The sequence below is a fragment of the Engystomops pustulosus genome, chromosome 8 (assembly GCF_040894005.1).
Source record: "Engystomops pustulosus chromosome 8, aEngPut4.maternal, whole genome shotgun sequence".
In the NCBI taxonomy this organism is placed as follows: Eukaryota; Metazoa; Chordata; class Amphibia; order Anura; family Leptodactylidae; genus Engystomops; species Engystomops pustulosus.
The window spans coordinates 61,847,379-61,871,072 of NC_092418.1; the positions used below are offsets into that span (position 1 = coordinate 61,847,379).

General features: G+C 42.6%; 1 protein-coding gene across 17 annotated transcripts in view; it reads right to left on the minus strand.

Moving 5' to 3' along the window:
* GULP1 (GULP PTB domain containing engulfment adaptor 1) overlaps positions 1-23,694 on the minus strand; it is a 657,395-nt gene that overhangs the window by 384,196 nt on the left and 249,505 nt on the right. For all 17 annotated transcript variants that reach the window (XM_072120987.1, XM_072120984.1, XM_072120982.1 and 14 more), the window contains one exon: positions 178-249. In XM_072120987.1, the coding sequence (XP_071977088.1) occupies positions 178-249 (72 nt within the window). The remainder of the gene's footprint in view (positions 1-177; positions 250-23,694) is intronic.

A 23,694-nucleotide genomic window follows, 5' to 3' on the forward strand; every position in this document is an offset into this window, starting at 1 on the left:
TGGAGAGAGCTCCATACACCCCCCACAGCTCCCCAGAACACCCCATACTAGTATGTCCTGATAGGCGTGGGAGTTATAAGGAATGTTAACCGTCATGCCTACTAACCACAAATACATTAGTAGGGTAAATAATAAAAATCATGAACATGGACAATACACGTTTACACATCTAAATACCTTAAGTTTTCTCACTGCATCCCTCACAACTTCAGTACCTTTAGGTTGCTCTACCTCTGTGCTTCCAAGAAACTGCAAAAAAGGTATTATAAAAAATTGAGGAACTGCAGAAATATAGACAATCACATTCACTATTAATTACAATAATTGAAATGATTTAATTTTTTTAAGTCAAGTGAAAGAGAAAATAATTAAGCATTTCCATCCTGAGGGATCCAGTCCTGCTTTTAGCTAAAACCTAAAATGTTGAAAAAACTACACAGTCCTTCTTTGTAAATTTCTTGATGACTTTTGATAAAGGTAATAGAGAGAAAAGGAAAATAGTAAATAAACACTGCAATATACTCCTTTTTAACCCCTTCACGCTCCGCGGCGGATATATCCGCCACGGAGCGCAGTGACTTAGCGCTCAGTGGCGGATATATCCGCCACGGCGCTTATGCCGGCTCGGCTCTGGATCAGAGCCGAACCGGCATCGGGAAACACGGGGTGCCGGCTGTAACTAATAGCCGGCACCCCAGTGTAACACCCGCGATCGGAGTTGTCTCCGATCGCGGGTGCTTAACCCTTTAGATGCCGCGGTCAGCGCGACCGCGGCATCTAACAAGTATCTGGGGTGTCTTTCCCCCACGATCGGCCCCCCCGAACCGTTTTCGGGGGGCGCCGATCGTTGCTATAGTAACTCTGGGGTCCGATCTGGACCCCAGAGTTACTAGCAAGAATTGCCAGTAAGATGGCGTCTGTGACGTCATCTTACTGGCAAAGTGCCAGCCTATGCAAGTGCATAGGCTGACACTGATAATACTCTGCAATACATGAGTATTGCAGAATATTATCATGAACAAGCAATCAGATGATTGCTTGTTCATATCCCATGGTATAAAAGTAAAAAAGAAAAAAAAAAAGTTATTCAATAAAAAAATAAAGTCATAAATCACTAAAAATGCCCCAAACCCCCAAAACATATAAAGAGACATATAACTCAAAAAAAAAGTCTAAATCATAACACAAACCCCACATATATAGTATCACCGCGTCCGTAACAACCCGCAGAATAAAAGTAAATCATTATTGAACCCCCACGATAAACGCCGTAAAAAAAAACTGTTATAAACCCTCCAAAAATTATGATTTTTACCTATTCAATCCCACAAAAAATGCTATAAAATGCGACCAAAAAACCATATGTACTCAGACATGATACTGGTGCAAAGTACAACATGTCCCGCAAAAAACAAGCCATCAACCAGCTCCGTAGCCAAAAACGTAACAAAGTTATGCCACTTGGAAGATGGCAATACAAAAATTATAGATTTTTCCCCACATTAGGGTTTTGTTTGACAAATTTAGTAAAACGTAAGAAAATATATTCATGTCTGGTATCCCCGTAATCGTATCAACCCATAGAATAAAGATAACAGGATTATTAGTCTATACGGTGAACACCAAAAAAAAAAAAGTCAAAAATCCAGTACAGAATTGATGCTTTTCTACTCCTGCCCTCAAAAAAAGTTCCTAAATTTTCAACAATAGGTGATACCAACCCCAAAATGGTAACAATGGAAAAAGCATCTCATCCCGCAAAAAAAATGCCGTCACATGGCCCCAATAACGAAAAAGCGAAAATTTTATAGCCTTCAAAAGGGGCCAATGAGGAAACTAAAATCCTGGCAGCTGCAGCGCCCTCCTTCCCTTCTGCGCCTTGCTGTGCGCCCATAAAACAAGTCACAGCCACATGTGGGGGGTCTTTGTACTCAGGAGAAATTGCAGAACAAATTGTATGGTGGGATTTCTCTTTTTATATTTTGGAAATGTGTAAATTTTAGTGCTAAATGAACGTATAAGGGAACAGTATGACCATTCTAAATTTCACCTCCATTTTGATTCAATTACTATGAAGATCTCAAGGGGTTAACAATCTTCGTAAAAGCTGTTTCTGATAGCTTGAGGGGTGCAGATTTGAAAATGGGTAGATTATATAGGGGGTTTTGATGCTAAATATGTAAAATTTCATTCAAAACTGTATTTATCCCCAAAATAGTCAATTCTGAAAATCCGGAAAAGCGATATTCTATTTGTAAGCCGCGTGACATCAAAATAAATTATCCAGACATTTCAGAAATTATGAAAATGTAAAGTAGACAAATGGGAAATGTTATTCAGCAACTTATTTAGGTGGTAAATCTATCTGCCTGAAAACGCAATGATTTAGAATTTCGAAAATGGCAAATTTTTCAAAAAATGTATCATATTTTCTTTTTTTTGTAAATAAACGCAAAACTTATCTGCCAGAATTTACCACTAAAATGAAGTACAACATGTGGGGAAAAAACAATCTCAGAATCGTTTTGATAAGTAACAGTGTTCAAAAGTTATAACCATATAAAGCGAAGCAAGTCAGAATCCAAAAAATCGGGCTGAGCCTTAAGCTGTAAAATGGCTGCGTCCTTAAGGGGTTAAAAAGGAGTGGTACCCAAAAAGGCAAACATCACATTCAGAAACACCATAACCTCCCTCTCGACCACAGCACCTCCACCCATGTCATGCCCATTCTCAACATATACAAGGGGTTTTTTATTGTAATTTTACAGCTTTAAAAGTATTTACAATAAGGGGTAAGTAATGATGCACCAAATACCTCCCTCCACTAATAACATGGCCCCTCACTAGTAATACGTCCCAGCAATGGCCTCCCCTCACTAATAATATGTCCCAGCAGCAGCTTTCTTTCCCTAATAACATGTCCACTAGTCGCCTCCCTTTACTAATAACAAGTGCAGCAGCGGCCTCCTCTCACTAATAACATGTCCAGCAGCGGCCTCCCCTCACTAATAACATGTCTAGCAGCAGCCTCCCTTAAAAATAATGAATGCATATACTTACCCTCCAGCACATATGAATTATAAACACCTTCAACTGGTTCCAGTGCTGGTCTCCTATAGATAGAAGGCATCAGAGATTACACTGAATGCCTGCTAGCTATGTAGGGTATAAACTTACCTGGAGAAGTGTAGATCATTTAATCGCTGTCTCTCTCCATAATGGCGGCTCCTCCTGCTCCTCCAGGCTCCAGATGTTGTCGCAACGTCGGATGATGTCAGGTGAACAGGATGTGCGGAACAGATGGTGGGTGTGAACCACAGAAGGCCTGGTAAGCCCTGGGGGCAGAGACACAGACAGAGGACATGCCGCCTCCTCTCTGGCGGGGGAGAGAGGGTGGGTTTAGTTAGTAGCACTAATGCTGCCCATTACAGCGCAGTGAGCAGCAGCAGTTCGGGTGCTTGTCCTCTTCTCCACAGGGGAGAGGGGTGGTATGGGGGGATGGAGGGGCATGCTGGAGATGGTGGGAGAAAGGTCTTGGGCCGTACTGGTCAACTGGTTTGCATGCCGGATGGGCCCCTGTTGCCATAGTTGTGCATTATGATGTGGTCATGCACCACGGACCTCTAGGGCTCACGGACCCCATAGCAATTGCTACAGTTGCAGTTACGCCTCTAGCCACAACTATAAAAATATTATTGCTCCAAGCAAATTATGGAAAGTAGAAAAAAGACAAGGAGAAATACTAATGTACATGGTATCCAGAAATGTCAAAATAAAAAAAAATGTTTATGTTGTGACATAATTATGATTATTAAAAACAAGTCAACTCAAACTCTACAGGGGAAGTGTTTATTATTAAGTAATCCTGTGAATCTGATTGTGTCATTTATTTAGTAGATTGTGCCTGTGGCTTGTAGTACGTGGAAGCACTATTTCAAACGCTCAAAGTGGCCCAGGTACAAGGCAAAATTGAATATTTAAAACAACGTTTTTCTAAACATCTGTGTTAAGAGCATGAAAAAAAACTTTGGAGCAATTTTAGTAGATACAATGGACAGGATAAAAACTATAAATACAAGGGAATCATACTGGATTTTGAAATTAAATACCCTTCATCCCTCTGGGCTAATTGAGGAGGTATCAAACTTTATTTTAATTTTATTTTACCTTTTACATGTTTTAATTTGTATTTTACATGACCCATGAACACTTATTCCTAGTTAAAGGGGTATTCCCATCTGGGCATTTATATTTAATTCAATTCATTTGCCATATGTAAACATTTCTTCAATTGGATGTTATTTAAAAAATGTTCCTGTGTGAAGATAAGTTCTCATAAATGTAGTCATTCTGTCCCTCAGAAACCAGATGGCTTCCTCGGATACGACCACATTTTGGCAGTGGTGGCCAGACAAGAGTCCTGTCTGACCGCTTGGCCTTAACAATCATTACCACACGACGGCTATAGGACCTGTAGTAACTGACAGTGGTGCAGTGATTCTTCACAGCAGTGCTCCTTATTCATGCTGTCGGTGTAGGTGTATTAATATTTGATTTCACTCTCTTTGTTAAACATTACGTTTACGGTTCGCAACCTATAAAATGATGATACTGACCAAATACCTTTATTTATTTCACACTATCCCTATCCCACTACCTAACTCCTTCTTTTTTAGAACTAAAGCCCAATTAAATAAGTTTATTTGGCAAAATAAAAAACCAAGAATTTCCTTTAAAGTGGTTAACCAGGTCTTAAAAATGACTAAGGGCCGAGCTGGGGAGGGCTATTTAAACATAATAAACATGTTCTTACCTCATCCGGCGCCGCCGATGTCCTGCGCCGCGGCCGGTTTGTACGCAGGGGAGCACAGGGAGCTTCCGGCCGGCCAGAAGCTCCCATCCGACACCATCTCTCAGCCCTTACAACGCTGAGAGATAGGGATGGATGGGAGGAGCTGGCCACATCACGGACCAGAAGTTCCCTGGCACGACAGGGGCACGATCGAAGGGACCGAGGCGCGGGACATCGGCGTCGCCGGAGGAGGTAAGTACTTACCCACCCCAGCCCGGCCCTCAGTAATTTTTAAAACCCAGATAACCCCTTTAATTATTATACAGCGGCTATTCTAGAACAATCACAAAACTGGTGGCTAAACTCAACCCGCCAGGTGTGGAGCTCAATAGAACAGAGTTAACAGACCAAAGGATCTCTTCGGACTAGGCTACTATCCCTTGCTTAGGTATCCCACCACCTCAGTCTAAATGTCTCACCATCTGAGCAACTGACGACGCTTGTCGTAAATTGAGAGCACATTCCAAAGCCACCACAGTCATCCCTCTATGGCAGATCCCATTAGACCTGCTGGAATTAAACATTCCTGACCTAAACATTTCTTCTTGGCACTATTTAGGTATCCATACATTATCAGACATATGGTCAGAAAAGGAAATATGGCCAGAAAAGGAAATATGGCCATTTAGTATGCACATGAGAAAGTATTCAATCCCAGTAAAGGATTCATATATGCGCATACGCCATTTCCTGCAGGAGCAACAGACTAGTGGCCCCACCTACGTTGCTCATTTGGCTAAACTACTGCAAGGAACCTCCAGTTTCAAAAAAGATATTTACCTCTTTTATACAATATTAGGGGAAAAGAAAACCCTTTCTAAACTTCCACATATGACACGGTGGGAACAAAACTTGAACGCAGTATTCACTGATGAGCAGTGGGCAGGTGCCTTGCACATGGCAAATGCGCATCTTAGATGCACATCCCATCTAGAAGCTATCATAAAGTTCCACCTACGCTGGTACTTTACACCTTATAGACTTATTAGCATTATCTATCCCTTTGCATACAACCTATGCTGGAGAGACTGCGGCCAAAAGGGCACTTTGTTACATGTGCTTTGGGCATGTCCACATATTCGCTGTCTCTGGGATGCAACAGGTAGAATATTCCGCAGAACTACCCACACAAGTGCTGACCTATCTCCTGCAACAGCTTTGCTGTTAATAGATGTTAACAAACTTCCCTTCCTAGTAGGAATGTAGCTACCCATCTTCTAATCGCCACCAAACTCATCATCACAAGACATTGGAAGGAGGCAAATTGTCCTAAACTCCTTCCAGTACCAGTTTATTCTGTACCAGCTGTAGATATGAGAAAGCTATCTCTTTCCAAAACCACACACACCACAAATACCTAAAGGTCTGGAACTCTTGGATATATAGCCCCTATTTCGCAGACTAAAGACTACTTTATATGGGCATCTCAGGTCAAGGTTGTTGTTAATACCAGTTTGTTGTAATAACCAATTTCGTGGTTAGAATTTGTTATGGATTACTTGACCAGAGTACCTGAAATATTTCGGGTTAATTTCTACTTATTTTATATCGTGTTTTATATACATGAATGAATGTATGTCACTTCCGTTACTGACAGCCCATGCTCAAAAGGACTAGAACCTCAAGTAAATGAGGAGGGCGTGGCTCGTATAGCATGGACGTTTCCACTTGAAGTAGAGCATGGACACTTTATGTTGTTCTTTTCAGAACATAGATGTTTATAGCTGCTCGAATAGACAATAATATATATGACGGAACCATTATCTGTTAAATCTTGATATATTACTGTATCGATATGCTGACATTATCTTTCATGTATGTTTATTCTTGGAAAAACAAAAAAATGTATTAAAAAAAAAAACTAAAAACATTAAGTTTACAACAGAGTATAGTCCTCAACACTCACTGGCGGATATATCACAGGGTGAGCCCTCTACATAAAGACATGGAGTTTGCTGCATATTGCAGCAAACAACCATCACTAACAATCTTGAGAGGAGTATGCTGCTCACGGAGCAAGCAATAAGTGGGGTAGAAGTGGAGGGTGGCGAGGAAAGCCAGCAGGGCCAGGTGGGTAGCTGGGTTACTGTAAATAGAGGGGGTAGGAAGGGGTCAAAGAAAAGGAATGCCAACTCTGACTCTGAACATCCAAGCAAAATTGCAAAATTGTGCAATGATGTAAGGACGTCAGTGGCAGATTCCTGCTCTCCCTCACAGCCGGGGGAGCAGACCAGCTAGTAGTAGGGTGGATGGGACTGCAGGTAAGCCAAGGCAGCTAGTGGTTGTAGGGGACTCTATAATCAGGAAGACTGAAAGAATAATTTGTCGCCAAGACCGCCTCAACCAAATGGTTTGCTGTCTCCCTGGTGCCAGGGTTCGGCATGTGGTGGAAAGGGTGGATAAATTACTGGGAGGGGCTGGAGATGACCCAGCGGTCGTGGTCCATGTTGGTACCAATGACAGAATAGATGGTAGGTGGGGGAGCCTGAAGAATAATTTTAAAGAACTAGGTTCAAAGCTTAAGGAAAGGAACTCCAAGGTAGTATTCTCCGGAATCCTACCTGTGCCATGCGCTACACAGAGCAGACAGCGGGAGCTCAAGGAGTTAAATGCATGGCTCAGATCCTGGTGTAGAGCAGAGGGATTTGGGTTCCTAGAGCATTGGGCTGACTTTTCACTGGGGTATAAGCTGTTTTCCACAGATAACTTGCACCTAAATGGAAGGGGGGCTGCTGTGCTGGGGGAGAAGATCCTAGCAGGGGTGGCGGAGTATTTAAACTAGGATCGGGGGAGGAGGAAAAGGAAGACACTGAAAGTGTAGACAGGTCAGAGAGGGGGCAGGTTATGTTGGTGGGTGGTGAGGTGGGCGGTGTATGTGGGACCAAGGCAGTGGATAAGGAGATCCACAAGTTGCATAACAGTGGTGAGGATATATGTGCCAGTAAAATTACTTTAAATCAGATAAATAACTGTGGAAAATTAAATTGTATGTTCACAAATGCCAGAAGTAATTTTACAGCTTTAAAAGTATTTACAATAAGGGGTAAGTAATGATGCACCAAATACCTCCCTCCACTAATAACATGGCCCCTCACTAGTAATACGTCCCAGCAATGGCCTCCCCTCACTAATAATATGTCCCAGCAGCAGCTTTCTTTCCCTAATAACATGTCCACTAGTCGCCTCCCTTTACTAATAACAAGTGCAGCAGCGGCCTCCTCTCACTAATAACATGTCCAGCAGCGGCCTCCCCTCACTAATAACATGTCTAGCAGCAGCCTCCCTTAAAAATAATGAATGCATATACTTACCCTCCAGCACATATGAATTATAAACACCTTCAACTGGTTCCAGTGCTGGTCTCCTATAGATAGAAGGCATCAGAGATTACACTGAATGCCTGCTAGCTATGTAGGGTATAAACTTACCTGGAGAAGTGTAGATCATTTAATCGCTGTCTCTCTCCATAATGGCGGCTCCTCCTGCTCCTCCAGGCTCCAGATGTTGTCGCAACGTCGGATGATGTCAGGTGAACAGGATGTGCGGAACAGATGGTGGGTGTGAACCACAGAAGGCCTGGTAAGCCCTGGGGGCAGAGACACAGACAGAGGACATGCCGCCTCCTCTCTGGCGGGGGAGAGAGGGTGGGTTTAGTTAGTAGCACTAATGCTGCCCATTACAGCGCAGTGAGCAGCAGCAGTTCGGGTGCTTGTCCTCTTCTCCACAGGGGAGAGGGGTGGTATGGGGGGATGGAGGGGCATGCTGGAGATGGTGGGAGAAAGGTCTTGGGCCGTACTGGTCAACTGGTTTGCATGCCGGATGGGCCCCTGTTGCCATAGTTGTGCATTATGATGTGGTCATGCACCACGGACCACCTACGCTGGTACTTTACACCTTATAGACTTATTAGCATTATCTATCCCTTTGCATACAACCTATGCTGGAGAGACTGCGGCCAAAAGGGCACTTTGTTACATGTGCTTTGGGCATGTCCACATATTCGCTGTCTCTGGGATGCAACAGGTAGAATATTCCGCAGAACTACCCACACAAGTGCTGACCTATCTCCTGCAACAGCTTTGCTGTTAATAGATGTTAACAAACTTCCCTTCCTAGTAGGAATGTAGCTACCCATCTTCTAATCGCCACCAAACTCATCATCACAAGACATTGGAAGGAGGCAAATTGTCCTAAACTCCTTCCAGTACCAGTTTATTCTGTACCAGCTGTAGATATGAGAAAGCTATCTCTTTCCAAAACCACACACACCACAAATACCTAAAGGTCTGGAACTCTTGGATATATAGCCCCTATTTCGCAGACTAAAGACTACTTTATATGGGCATCTCAGGTCAAGGTTGTTGTTAATACCAGTTTGTTGTAATAACCAATTTCGTGGTTAGAATTTGTTATGGATTACTTGACCAGAGTACCTGAAATATTTCGGGTTAATTTCTACTTATTTTATATCGTGTTTTATATACATGAATGAATGTATGTCACTTCCGTTACTGACAGCCCATGCTCAAAAGGACTAGAACCTCAAGTAAATGAGGAGGGCGTGGCTCGTATAGCATGGACGTTTCCACTTGAAGTAGAGCATGGACACTTTATGTTGTTCTTTTCAGAACATAGATGTTTATAGCTGCTCGAATAGACAATAATATATATGACGGAACCATTATCTGTTAAATCTTGATATATTACTGTATCGATATGCTGACATTATCTTTCATGTATGTTTATTCTTGGAAAAACAAAAAAATGTATTAAAAAAAAAAACTAAAAACATTAAGTTTACAACAGAGTATAGTCCTCAACACTCACTGGCGGATATATCACAGGGTGAGCCCTCTACATAAAGACATGGAGTTTGCTGCATATTGCAGCAAACAACCATCACTAACAATCTTGAGAGGAGTATGCTGCTCACGGAGCAAGCAATAAGTGGGGTAGAAGTGGAGGGTGGCGAGGAAAGCCAGCAGGGCCAGGTGGGTAGCTGGGTTACTGTAAATAGAGGGGGTAGGAAGGGGTCAAAGAAAAGGAATGCCAACTCTGACTCTGAACATCCAAGCAAAATTGCAAAATTGTGCAATGATGTAAGGACGTCAGTGGCAGATTCCTGCTCTCCCTCACAGCCGGGGGAGCAGACCAGCTAGTAGTAGGGTGGATGGGACTGCAGGTAAGCCAAGGCAGCTAGTGGTTGTAGGGGACTCTATAATCAGGAAGACTGAAAGAATAATTTGTCGCCAAGACCGCCTCAACCAAATGGTTTGCTGTCTCCCTGGTGCCAGGGTTCGGCATGTGGTGGAAAGGGTGGATAAATTACTGGGAGGGGCTGGAGATGACCCAGCGGTCGTGGTCCATGTTGGTACCAATGACAGAATAGATGGTAGGTGGGGGAGCCTGAAGAATAATTTTAAAGAACTAGGTTCAAAGCTTAAGGAAAGGAACTCCAAGGTAGTATTCTCCGGAATCCTACCTGTGCCATGCGCTACACAGAGCAGACAGCGGGAGCTCAAGGAGTTAAATGCATGGCTCAGATCCTGGTGTAGAGCAGAGGGATTTGGGTTCCTAGAGCATTGGGCTGACTTTTCACTGGGGTATAAGCTGTTTTCCACAGATAACTTGCACCTAAATGGAAGGGGGGCTGCTGTGCTGGGGGAGAAGATCCTAGCAGGGGTGGCGGAGTATTTAAACTAGGATCGGGGGAGGAGGAAAAGGAAGACACTGAAAGTGTAGACAGGTCAGAGAGGGGGCAGGTTATGTTGGTGGGTGGTGAGGTGGGCGGTGTATGTGGGACCAAGGCAGTGGATAAGGAGATCCACAAGTTGCATAACAGTGGTGAGGATATATGTGCCAGTAAAATTACTTTAAATCAGATAAATAACTGTGGAAAATTAAATTGTATGTTCACAAATGCCAGAAGTATCACAAGCAAAATGGGCGAGCTTGAGGCTCTGATATTAGAGGAACAGTTAGATGTTGTTGGTGTAGTAGAGACATGGCTTGATGCATCGCATGATTGGGTTGTTATTTTCAAGGTTTTACACTCTTTCGGAACGACAGGGCAAATAGGAGGGGAGGTGGTATATGTCTGTATGTCAGAAGAGACTTAAAAGCGATTGTGAATGAGTCAGTGGTCTCAGAAGAGTGTGAGGAGGCTGAAACTTTGTGGGTTGAAATTCAAAGCCAAGAGAGCTTTGAAAAAATTATTTTTGGTGTAATTTATAGACCCCCTAACATCTCTGAGGAAATAGAGGGTCACCTATATAGACAGATGGAGCGGGCTGCACAGGACGGGACCGTAGTGATAATGGGAGACTTTAACTTTCCAAATATAAATTGGGGTCAGGGCTCGTCTTCATCTGTGAAGGGGAGACATTTTATGAATATTCTTCAGGATAATTTTATGGTGCAGCTTGTAGAAGATCCCACAAGAGGTGACGCATTGTTGGACCTTGTGATTTCTAACAATGAGGAGATTGTCCAAAATGTCAGTGTCCGGGAACCCCTTGGGAACAGCGATCATAATATAATTATTTTCCTCTTAAACTTTAAAAAGCAGAAACAGGTGGGAAAATCGAAAAACTTTGAATTTTAAGATGGCTAATTTCCAAAAATTCAGGGCTGCAATAAAGGATATAGACTGGGATCAGATTCTGTCAAATGATGATACTAATGTTAAATGGGAGAAATTCAAATCTATCCTGTGATTTTATACTTCTAAATTTATTCCAATAGGTAACAAGTATAGACGGGCTAGATTACACCCCGCGTGGCTTACAGCTACAGTTAAAAGGGCAATTAATGAGAAAAAGAGGGCATTTAAAAAATATAAATCTGTCGGGTCACCAGAGGCTTTTAATACTTACAAAAAACTTACCAAAATCTGTAAAAAGGAAATCAAATCAGCCAAAATACAAAATGAAAGACAGGTGGCTAAATATAGCAAAACTAATCCCAAGAAATTTTTTAGGCATATCAATGCAAAAAAAAAATGGGTCATAACAGGTTGGACCCCTTTATTCTGAAAATGGGGCATCGGTGACTGGAGACCAAGAGAAGGCAGAGTTACTTAATAGGTTTTTTTAGCTCAGTTTATACAGTAGAAGAGAGAACTTCTGACTTGGGTGGTGCCAGTGCGGGTCATGCACCCTGTAATATACTCGACTGGCTAAATGTAGACATTATCCAATCTAAGCTCAATAAAATCAATGTGTACAAAGCTCCTGGACCAGATGGGTTACACCCCAGAGTTCTTAAAGAACTCAGTTCTGTTATTGCTGTACCACTGTCTAAAATCTTCAGGGATTCCGTAATGTCTGGTGTGGTGCCAAGTGACTGGCGCAAGGCAAATGTGGTGCCAATATATAAAAAGGGCTCTAGAACTTCGCCAGGCAATTACAGGCCTGTAAGCTTAACTTCCATTGTGGGGAAAGTATTGGAAGAGTTAGTAAAAGACTGCATACTGGAGTATGTGACATCAAATAGAATAATAAGTGACAGCCAGCATGGGTTTACTAAGAATAGAAGTTGTCAAACTAACCTTATCTGCTTCTATGAGGAGGTGAGCAGATGCCTGGATGGAGGAGCAGCTGTGGATATTGTGTTCTTGGACTTTGCAAAGGCATTTGACACTGTTCCTCATAGACACCTGATGGGTAAAATTAGGGCTATTGGTTTGGCAGAAATAATTTGCAATTGGATTGAAAACTGGCTGAAGGATCGTATCCAGAGAGTTGTGGTCAATGATTCCTACTCGGAATGGTCGCCAGTTATGAGTGTACCTCAGGGTTCTGTGCTTGGCCCACTACTATTTAATATATTTATTAATGATATAGAGGTAGGAATTAATAGCACTGTCTATTGCAGATGACACCAAGCTGTGTAGTGTAATACAGTCTATGGAGGATGTTCATAGGCTGCAGGGTGACTTGGACAAACTGAATGTTTGGTCACCCACTTGGCAAATGAGGTTTAATGTGGATAAATGTAAGGTTATGCACCTGGGGGCCAATAATCCAAAGGCAAAATATGTCCTTGGGGGAGTAACTCTGGGAGAGTCCCTTATTGAGAAGGACCTGGGGGTACTAGTAGATCATAAATTGAATAACAGCATGCAATGTCAATCAGCTGCCTCTAAAGCTAGTAGGATCTTGTCTTGTATCAAAAAAGGTATGGACTCTCGTGATAGGGATGTAATATTACCACTATACACGGCACTGGTTCGGCCACACCTGGAATATGCTGCCCAGTTCTGGGCACCGGTCCATAAAAAGGATGCCCTGGAGCTGGAGAGGATTCAACGTAGAGCCACAAAAATGATAAGGGGTATGGAGGGTCTTAGTTATAAGGAAAGATTAAAAAAACTAGATTTATTTAGTCTGGAAAATTGACGACTACGAGGGGACATGATTAATTTATATAAATATAAAAGACGAGGGGGCACTGTCTCCGTTTGGAGAAATCAAGGTTTAATCACCGGAGGCGACAGGGCTTTTTTACTATGAGAACTGTCAATCTGTGGAATAGCCTGCCTCAGGCACTGGTCACAGCAGGGACAGCGGAGAGCTTCAAGAAGGGTCTAGATGCCTTTTTACACCTATATAATATTGATTGTTATGTTATATAGAATTGTTTCCCCTAAATCCCTTCCTCATCCAATCCCTACCCTTCCTTGGTTGAACTTGATGGACAAGTGTCTTTTTTCAACAATATAAACTATGAAACTATAACACTCGGAATCAGTGTAAACCCCTTGAATGCTGCAGGCGGCATTTAAAGGATAATGGCACCTGGGCACCACCATCTTGGTTTAGATTGCTGCTCCCCATGACGTCATTGGGGAGCAGCGATTGGTTGCCATGACAGCCTTGGGTCTTCTTCAGTAGCTCATTGTAATTAATCTAATGTAGAAAGTAGCTTTAAACAGTAAACAGTAGCATTGTAGTATATGGTAGGAACAATCAGATCATCTAGGGTTAAAATACCTTAAAAAAAATAAAAAATAAAAAATTCTAATCACACCCCCTTTTCCTAGAACTGATATAAAAAGAAATAAACAGTAAAAACCACAAACATGTTAGTTATCATCATATTAGTTATTGGCAGCGATAAACCACATAATAGAAAATAGCGCCCAAATGTATGAAACTCGACTTTTACACCATTTTACATAACATAAAAAATTTAATAACAAGTGATCAAAAGGTTGCATAGTCCTTAAAATGGTATCAGTGAAAAAGTCAGCTCATTTAGCAAAAAATTACCTCTTACTCAGCCCCGTACAACAAAGTATAAAAGATGGGTCAGAAGATGGCGAACCGATTTATTTTTTGGACACAATTTTAGAAAATTTTAGCAAAGCACAATAAAACCTTATAAATTTGGTAACACCGCTATCATAATGAACAAAGGAAAGGGCCAATCTACTGAATGTCGCCTTCTCAACTGTCTTTACCCAGGAAAATCCCCTGGTGGAAGACACAATGAGGAATAATGTTAATTCTTTTTGTAATGTCAACAGTTTAACCCAGGAAGAGGTACGGCGCCGCCTCGCAACCACTAAGATAGATAAATCACCGGGGCCAGATGGCATACACCCCCGGGTTCTGCATGAATTATGTACGGTGATAGACAGACCATTATTTTTAATATTTGAAGATTCACTGAGGACTGGTTATGTTCCACAGGAATGGCGCATAGCAAATGTGGTACCAATATACAAAAAAGGATCAAATAGCGATCCTGGAAACTACAGACCCGTAAGTCTAACTGCTGTGGTGGGGAAAATATTTGAGGGGTTTATTAGAGATGCTATCCTGGAGTATCTCACTGTGCACAACCTTATAACCCAGCGTCAGCATGGGTTTATGAGAGATCGGTCCTGTCAGACTAATCTGATTGGTTTCTACGAGGAGGTAAGTTCAAGACTGGATCTGGGGGACGCTGTGGATGTTGTATATCTGGACTTCTCAAAGGCATTTGACACCGTGCCACATAAAAGGTTGGTATATAAAATGAGACTGCTGGGAATAGGAGAAAATCTGTGTATCTGGGTAAGTAATTGGCTTAGTGATAGAAAACAGAGGGTGGTCATTAATGGCACATTCTCAGATTGGGTTGATGTTACCAGTGGAGTGCCACAGGGGTCAGTATTGGGGCCACTTCTTTTTAATATTTTTATTAATGACCTTGTAGTGGGTTTACACAGTCAAGTTTCAATATTTGCAGATGATACTAAGCTGTGTAAAGTAATAAATACTGAGGTCGATAGTTTAGCATTACAGAGGGATTTGTGGAAGCTTGAGGGATGGGCAGAGAAATGGTTGATGAGGTTTAATGTAGATAAATGTAAAGTTATGCACTTGGGCCATGGAAACAAAAAGTATAATTATGTTCTAAACGGTCAATTACTTAGTAAAACTGAAGCTGAAAAGGACTTGGGGGTATTGGTGGATGGTAAACTTAATTTTAGTGACCAGAGCCAGGCGGCTGCTGCTAAAGCAAATAAAATAATGGGATGTATCAAGAGAGGAATAGATTCTCATGATAAAGACATAGTTTTGCCCTTATACAAATCCCTGGTCAGACCACACATGGAATATTGTGTACAGTTTTGGGCACCAGTGTATAAAAAGGATATAATAGAGCTGGAACGGGTGCAGAGGAGAGCAACCAGGATTATTAGGGGAATGGGGGGATTAGAATACACTGACAGATTACAAAATTTGGGATTATTCAGTTTAGAAAAAAGACGACTGAGGGGAGACCTCATTACAATGTACAAATACCTGAACGGACAGTACAAGGATCTCTCCAAAGATCTTTTTATACCTCGGCCTGTGACCAGGACAAGGGGGCATCCTCTACGCCTAGAGGAGAGGCGATTTTACCATCACCATAGACAAAGGTTCTTTACTGTAAGAGCAGTGAGACTATGGAACTCTCTGCCGCAGGAGGTTGTTAGGGCCGACTCTATGTACATGTTCAAGAGAGGCCTGGATGCCTTTCTGGAGAGCAAAAATATCACAGGTTATGGGGATAAAACATTTATTTAATTCTTGAAGGTTGGACTTGATGGACTTGCGTCTCCTTCCAGCCTTATATACTATGATACTAAAGTAAATAAGTAGATTTATGATTTGGAGTGCACAAAGAAAGTCGTAAAAACTGAGCCCACAAGAAAATAAGGCAAATTAGTTTTTTTGTTTTTTTTATTTATAATTTTATTTTCATATAAAGGAACAGACGAACAATTAATTGACTGGCACGCAGGCCATTTAACAGAAAGACATATGTGTGCATACATGAGTTATTGGACAGTACACTCCTAGCTGCTTTGCATAAGTGAAATTCCACATTGTTATCATAGACAACAGCATATTTGGATAATTAAGACTTCAGAAAATTAAGGACTCTGAAAATAAAGCAGAATCGAAGAAGAAAGGGGTAAGGAGTATCGTGCTTTCTTCCCTTAAATTCAAGTTAGTCCCCATCTGGTTAGGGTACCCTTGAGCTGCTCTGTAAGATACCATTGGGTCAGTGTGAAAGGTTTCATTAGATCAACCCTTTCCTGTACAGTGAAATACTTTACAATGAATAGCCTCCACTTCTTAAAAAGCTTGCCCGCCAATTTGGACTTACAGCGTTCAGCATCCAGCCTTTCTATATGAAAGAGTTTCTTCATCTGTTTTATTACCTTGTTCCTTGTGGGAACATTAGGTTCCAGCCATTGTTGCAGCAATGACCACTTCACCACCAGGCACAGCACGTGAAACAATTTTGGTAGCCAACAGAAATTCTGAAGGCTCTCGTCATCTTGTTGAGTGTCATAATGGAACACATAAGTCTTCTGCTATTTCCCGAATTTGCTCCCAGAAGACCCGTGACTTTTCGCACAGCCACAAGCCATGGTATAGGTCTGTACCTGACATCTGACATTTTGGACAAGCCGTCAGCCTTTGGGGGTTGGCTGGGGTTGGTGGGAGGTTAAAAGCATATATTGCCCGGTGTATGATTATAAAATGTGTGTCTCTCCACACTTGGTTCACTACTGCTGAGCATAGAACCTGCCAACCTTTCAGAATTTTGTCTGCCGTCTCCTCGTCTCCCAGTTGTGTCACCCACCCCGAGAATGATAGATCCTCCTTCTCCATCCTCCTCCGCAGTGCCTTATACAAGAGTGAGATCCCTCCCGTGCGTATCGACATGGGTAAGATATTATTGAATTGGTTTTGACCCGCCTCCTGTGCCATGTCTCTAACCGTATCCATACAAAAGTGCTTGATTTGAGCGAACTGGAAGAATTGTTCATAGTTCCCGATCAGTTCTTCTCTGGTCAGCCACCTGTGTTCCTGTTGGTGTAAAAGATCCTTGATTGTATTTATCCCTTTGTTTCTCCATTCCACAAATAGCCTACTCTGGCGACCCTGAGGGAAGCAGGGATGATTCCACAAGGGGAGGTGCTTAGATATTATCCATGGCAGATGTAAGCCCTTGCGTATCACTTTCCAAGCTGCAATTGTGTCTCTAAATGTCGAGGAGTGTTTGATTGTAACAGGTTGCTTCCCTGTTGGTACATGAAGAAGTGTTCTCAAGTCCCATGGGGAGCAGTATTCCGTCTCTAAGGCTACATCTGAGTAATGGTTAGTGTCTTTTAACCAATCTATAATATGTCTAAGAAGACATGCTTGATTGTATCGTCTTATGTCTGGGAGACCCATACCCCCTTTATCCTTGGGGACCATCAGTTTGCGTAGACCTATACGCGGACGCTTCCCCCTCCATAAAAAATGTGTGATCACCCTGTGTAGGGACATGACATCTTTGTGTTTGATTAATAGGGGGATGGTTTGCATGGGGTATAGTAACTTAGAAAGGCTCATCATTTTAACTAATTGATTTCTACCTAGTAGCGACAGAGGCAAATTGTGCCAATGTTTGAGTTCCTTAGCTATCTTAGTAAAGAGCGGTGGATAATTCAGCGCGTAAAGAGAGTTCGGCGTCCTGCCTATCTTGATCCCCAAGTAGCGTATCCATGTTGGGGTTCCCTGGGGAAAGTGGGGGGGTCGCCGTGGTCCTAAGAATAGAATCTCACTTTTAGTTAGATTAATTCTGAATCCTGAGAAACTACCAAATTCTTTGAATATTCGCATCACTCCTGGAAGGCTATCTACCGGGTCCTCAAGGAACAGCACTATGTCGTCTGCGAAGAGGGCAACACGAAGGGCCGAATTCCCTATTTTTATCCCCTTGAGCTGCGAGGATTCCACTAAAAATCTTACCAGTGGTTCCACTGCAATGTTAAATAATAAAGGCGAGAGCAGGCATCCTTGGCGTGTACCTTTCAGTAAAGCAAATGGTTTGGAAATAAATCCCGGGGTGTTCACCTGCGCCCAAGCCCCACTGTACAGCACAGACAGGTAGTCTCGAAATGAGCCTATGAACCCCATATTGTCAAGCTCTGCCTTAGCCACTCCCAACACACATTATCCAAAGCTTTTTCTGCGTCAATGGTGACCAGGGAAGGTGCTCTCTCCCCCACAGGGTGATGGAATGCGATGTCCAGAGCCAGTAGTACCCTGCGTAAGTTCGTTACCGCCGAGCGCCCTACTGTAAAGCCCACCTGCAAAGGTGATATCAATGTGGGCATAATAGGCGCTAGCCTATTTGAGTATAGTTTGGATAGGATTTTCAGGTCTAAATTAATTAAAGAGATTGGACGATACGATGCCGGGTTCTCTAGGTCTTTCCCTTCCTTGGGTAACAATTTCACATATGCTGTGTTCATATGATTGGATAATGGGGTACCTTGCGTGAATTTAGTAAATAGGGGTGCCAACACTGGCGCCAACTTAGGACGCAGTGCCTTGTAAAATTCCCCCGGGTAGCCATCCGGCACTGGTGCCTTGCCATTTGGAAGGTCTTTGATAATATTTTGGATCTCCTCTGCCGTGATTGGGGCATTCAATGTTTGTAGTTGATCTGAGGTTAATTTGGGGAGTGATATCTTGTCTAAAAAGGCTTTGCCCCGCTCCCACTGGTTATAGGGCTTGAGTACAAAGAGCTCTTCTTTATCGGCACAGTTCAGGTATTTAGCAATTGCTTGCCTTGGTCGCGCTGTGGAGTCTGACGCTGCCTCACCGCCGTTGTTGCTGTTTGTCCCTGGGGGGCCTATTTGATGTGCCCTCTCCACCAGTCTCCTGGCGCCCACCCCAAGGGCTCGCGGCAGGTCTTCTTCAAACACCCTGCGAAGGGCACCCCCAGTGACACTCTCTGGGAGTCCCATTAACCGCAGGTTACTGCATCTAGACCTGTTTTCCAGGTCTTCAATACAGTCTGCCAGTGAGGTAGTTAGTTAGTTGTTGAGCAGATAACATGGCTGCCTCAGAGTCTTTCCCCTCTCTGAAACGCTCCTCGAGGCCTGTAAGTCGCGCCTCATGATCCTGCACCTTACCCTTCACTTCCGTGAGCGTGGCCTGTATGGCCGCCGTCAGTGTGCTGACCAGGTCCGGGGCGAGACATTTTGCCACTTCTTTCGCCAATCGCTGATAATCCACCTCACCCACCTGTGGTCTTGGCGTATCTGGAAGGTAGGTTTCTGCGCTGGTTAGGTGCTGCGACTGCAGGGTCTCTTCCAGGTTCTCTGTGGTATGAGACTCCAGGGACGGCATTCCCGGGCAGGGATGACACGTGCTGTTGGTGTTCGGGCGGGGAGATGGGCACGATTTCTGGCCACTTCGGAGCAAGTACCACTCCATAAAAGACTGTCCTCGATGTTATGTCGGAAGCTCTGTTAATACGGGCCTCCAAGCTGATTTTAAGGCTGGTCTGGAGCTATGTGCGGTGGGGGTTAGACGGAGCGCACTAACACGCATCTTTCTCCATCAGCGCCGGAACCGGAAGTCAAATTTGTTTTTTAACCAATTTCACCACATTTGGAATTATTTCCCAGCATCTCTGTACATGGCATGGAATAATAATTAACGTCACGTTATGAAGGTAGAGAGCGAAAAATGAACCAAAAAAAGGCTGCATCCTTAAGGGGTTAAGATAAAGCTTTGTTTATATGGATTCTTTGTTTTTAAAGTTTATGTATTGCATTACTGAGCAACAGTTAACACGTGACTGGAATTGGTGAAATATCCTGGGATTCAGCATTATTTTGGTAACACAAACAGAGTCTGGACTGAAACATGTTTTAATGATAAACTGGAAATCTGATAGAATATCAGTTATTGGATCAAACAAGTTCCTTGAGCGACGATATTTTCACATGATCTGTTGCCCTCAAGTGCAATTATATTATGAGTAACAAAAGCTTTTATTGACAGTTAGAATGAGTTAATTCAGCAAGTTAATATTTGCAATGTTGACCCTTCTTCTTCGGGACCTCTGCAATTCTCCCTGGCATGCTTTCAACCAACTTCTGGACCAAACCCTGGCTGATAGCAGTCCATCTTTGCACAATCAATGCTTGCATTTTGTCACAATTTGTTGTTTTTTTTTTGTCCATCCGTCTCTTGATGATTGACCACAAGTTCTCAATGGGATTAAGATCTGGGGAGTTTCCAGGACATGGACACAAAATCTCAATGATTTGTTCCCTGAGCCATTTAGTTATCAACTTTGCTTTATGGCAAGGTGCTTCATCATGCTGGAAAAGGCATTGTTGATCACCAAACTGCTCTTGGACGGTTGGGAGAAGTTGCTCTTGGAGGACATTCTGGTACCATTCTTTATTCATAAATGTGTTTTTAGGCAAGTCTGTGAGAGAGCCGATTCCCTTGGCTGAAAAGAAACCCCACACATGAATGGTTGCAGGATGCTTTACAGATTTTATGAGGCAAGACTGGTGGTATCGCTCACCTTGTCTTCTCCGAACAAGCTGTTTTCCAGATGTTCCAAACAATCGGAAAGGGGATTCATCAGAGAAAATGACTTTACCCCAGTCCTCAGCAGTCGTCTCCCTGTACCTTTTGCAGAATATCAGTCTGTCCCTTATGTTTTTTCTGGAGAAAGGTGGCTTCTTTGCTGCCCTCCTTGACACCAGACCCTGCTCCAAGAGTCTCTGCCTCACAGATGCACTCACACCTGCCTGCTGCCATTCCTGAGCAAGCTCTGCACTGCTGGTAGCCCAATCCCAAATATAAAACACTTGTAAGAGACGGTCCCGTCACTTGCTGGTCCTTCTTGGGTGCCCTGGAGCCTTTTTGGCAACAATGGAACCTCTCTCCTTGAATTCCTTGATGATGCGATAGATTGTTGACTGAGGTGCAATCTTTCTTGCTGCGATACTCTTCCCTGTTAGGCCAGTTTTGTGCAGTGCAATGATAACTTCACGTGTTTATTTAGAGATAACTATGATAACCATGGTTATCAGAAAAGAAACAATGATGCCAAGCACCAGCCTCCTTTTAATGTGTCAGTCAGTAAGTGCAAGACACTTGGAGTAAATCAGGATTTTTTATCTTGACCAACTATCCCCAGGAAGACAGAATGTCGCCAACATCTCATAGGGGAAAGCAGATTGGGAAGGAGGGAGGCGAGTAAATGAAGAATACAGAACTTTGAATACAGCACATATAATATGTGAAGTTATTTGCAGTTTTCACTGTACCATTGATTTGTGAAATTTTGTGACTAAGTTAAAAAATCTGCAGAATCTGAATAAACTCTGAATAAGTTTTGTAAATATATATCTTAAAACAGCATCAATCATACAGTAGAACATACATCAAAGTAAACACTAGAAAAAGCTGAAAATAATAGTTTCAATGTCAAACTACATTAAGTATTTTTTAATTAAACTTAATCAACTGCATATGCATACTTCATCGCGGGAGGTGCATTTCCGCAATTTGCAGTACTATTACTTGAAGCTTTCTCCGTTCAGGAGCCGGTGCCAGAAGCTGTGGGTGTTGGCTGTATACTCTGATTTCTCTGATGGCGGGTGTTAACCCCTTAGAGGGCAAGGGGCATTTAACTTTAACGTCAATCGGATCCCCGCGGGGCTTACCGGGGGGTCCGCTGCGCAATCTTCTTCCGGAGACTAGAGACTAGAGACTGCTAGAAGGCAGGACCCGGCTGTACCACACTGAGCATGTGCAGCATGCTTAGTGTCTTACATTACACAGTGCAATACATCTCTATTGCACTGTGTAAGCTGTATCTGAGCTTGAACAGGCTAACATTTCAGTAAAAGTAAAAAAAAAAAAAAAAGTTAAAACAATAAAGGTTTTTTAAATAAAAATAAATAATAAAATAAAGTAAAAGTCCCCCCAAACACAAGTAATAAAGTACAAAAAAAACACTTATTTGTTATTGCTGCATCCATAACAATCTGTACAATAAATTGTAATCATAATTGGACCCACTCGGTAAACGTGGTAAAAAAAGAAAACACAAAACACTTGCCAAAAAATTTCATTTTTTAATCAAATTGCTTTACAAAAAATGTTCTTAAAAGTGATCCAAGCACCAAAATGATACTACTGAAAAGAACAACTTGTCTCTGAAAAAAATAAGCTCACAACCAGCTCGGTCAACGAAAAAATACTATAGTTATGCCGCTATAAAAATGGCAATACTAAAACAAATGGAATTTTTTTCTATTCTAGTTTTCCTTCAATAAAATTGGACAAATATAAATAAAACTATATATATGATGTATCACCATAATCATAGTGATCCATAGAATAAAGATAATATATTATTGTTATGCTACAATGAACACCCCCCCCCCCCCCCCAAAATGCAAAAAATCCAAAACAAGAATTGGTGGTTATATTTTCCTCCACACGTAAAGAGTTAATAAAATTACTTCAATAAGCTAAAAACCCACTAAAAGGAAGGTTTTTTTTTTACAGTGCATCTCATCTTGAAAAAAAAGCCTTTATTTGTCTAAATTGCCAAAAAAAAAAAATAAAGATTGTATAGCCTATAAACCCCTTCCCGACAGTTCATGATCAATGCTATTGGCTCATCAAAGCAGACCAGCCAATAGCAGCGAATTTACTAATGATGTCAGTAATACCGATCACCATGTCTGTAGACACGGAGATTGGGGCAGGGTGGCAGCTGTTCCTGCCTTGCGATCCAGAGGGGTTTTGCTGCCCCCCCCCCTCTCTGTCCATGTTCGCCGCTATTGGCGGGTCGTTTTGGTCCAACCAATAGCAGCAATATTCGTCACAATGGGCATCGCTGGGGTGAATAACACACGGCAATAATTGTTCCTGTCTAGGACAGCACCAATCATCAGTGGTAGGGTCCATGTTTGGTGGCATCATGCCATCTCCCAGAGAGCTCAGAGTGATCGATCTGTGCACCCACTAGTGGAGAAGGGTTACCACCTGTATGTGGATAATGTTTATCCCTATTCCAAACCCTCAGTTCCAGAGGTTCTGTATTGCATGGCAGCACTGTAAGCCAGAGAGGTCCCCTGGAACCCTTGTTAGGCAACAGGTTAGAAAGGGGGGTGGGGAGATCAAGGAGCTCAGCAATTAGAACATGGTGTTGGACAAATATAAGTGGGGACTCTAGCACACTCACCACTGTACGAGGTACCTCAACCGCTGCCCCCAAGCAACAATAAATACATGGGTGGGTTTGATCTGTCAGATCAGGTGCCGACACCATACAGAACCCTACGGAAAAGGAAGATATGGTACAAAAGCGCTGGCCATGTACATTGTAAAGATAATGCTGTACAACTCTTATGCGCTGTTCCAATTTGCAGGTCCTGCCGTATCATTTCTCGAATTTAAAGAGGGAGATGTTAGGAAACTAATATATGGACAAGAAGGACAGGCCCCAGTACCTCTCGATAAGATGTTCCC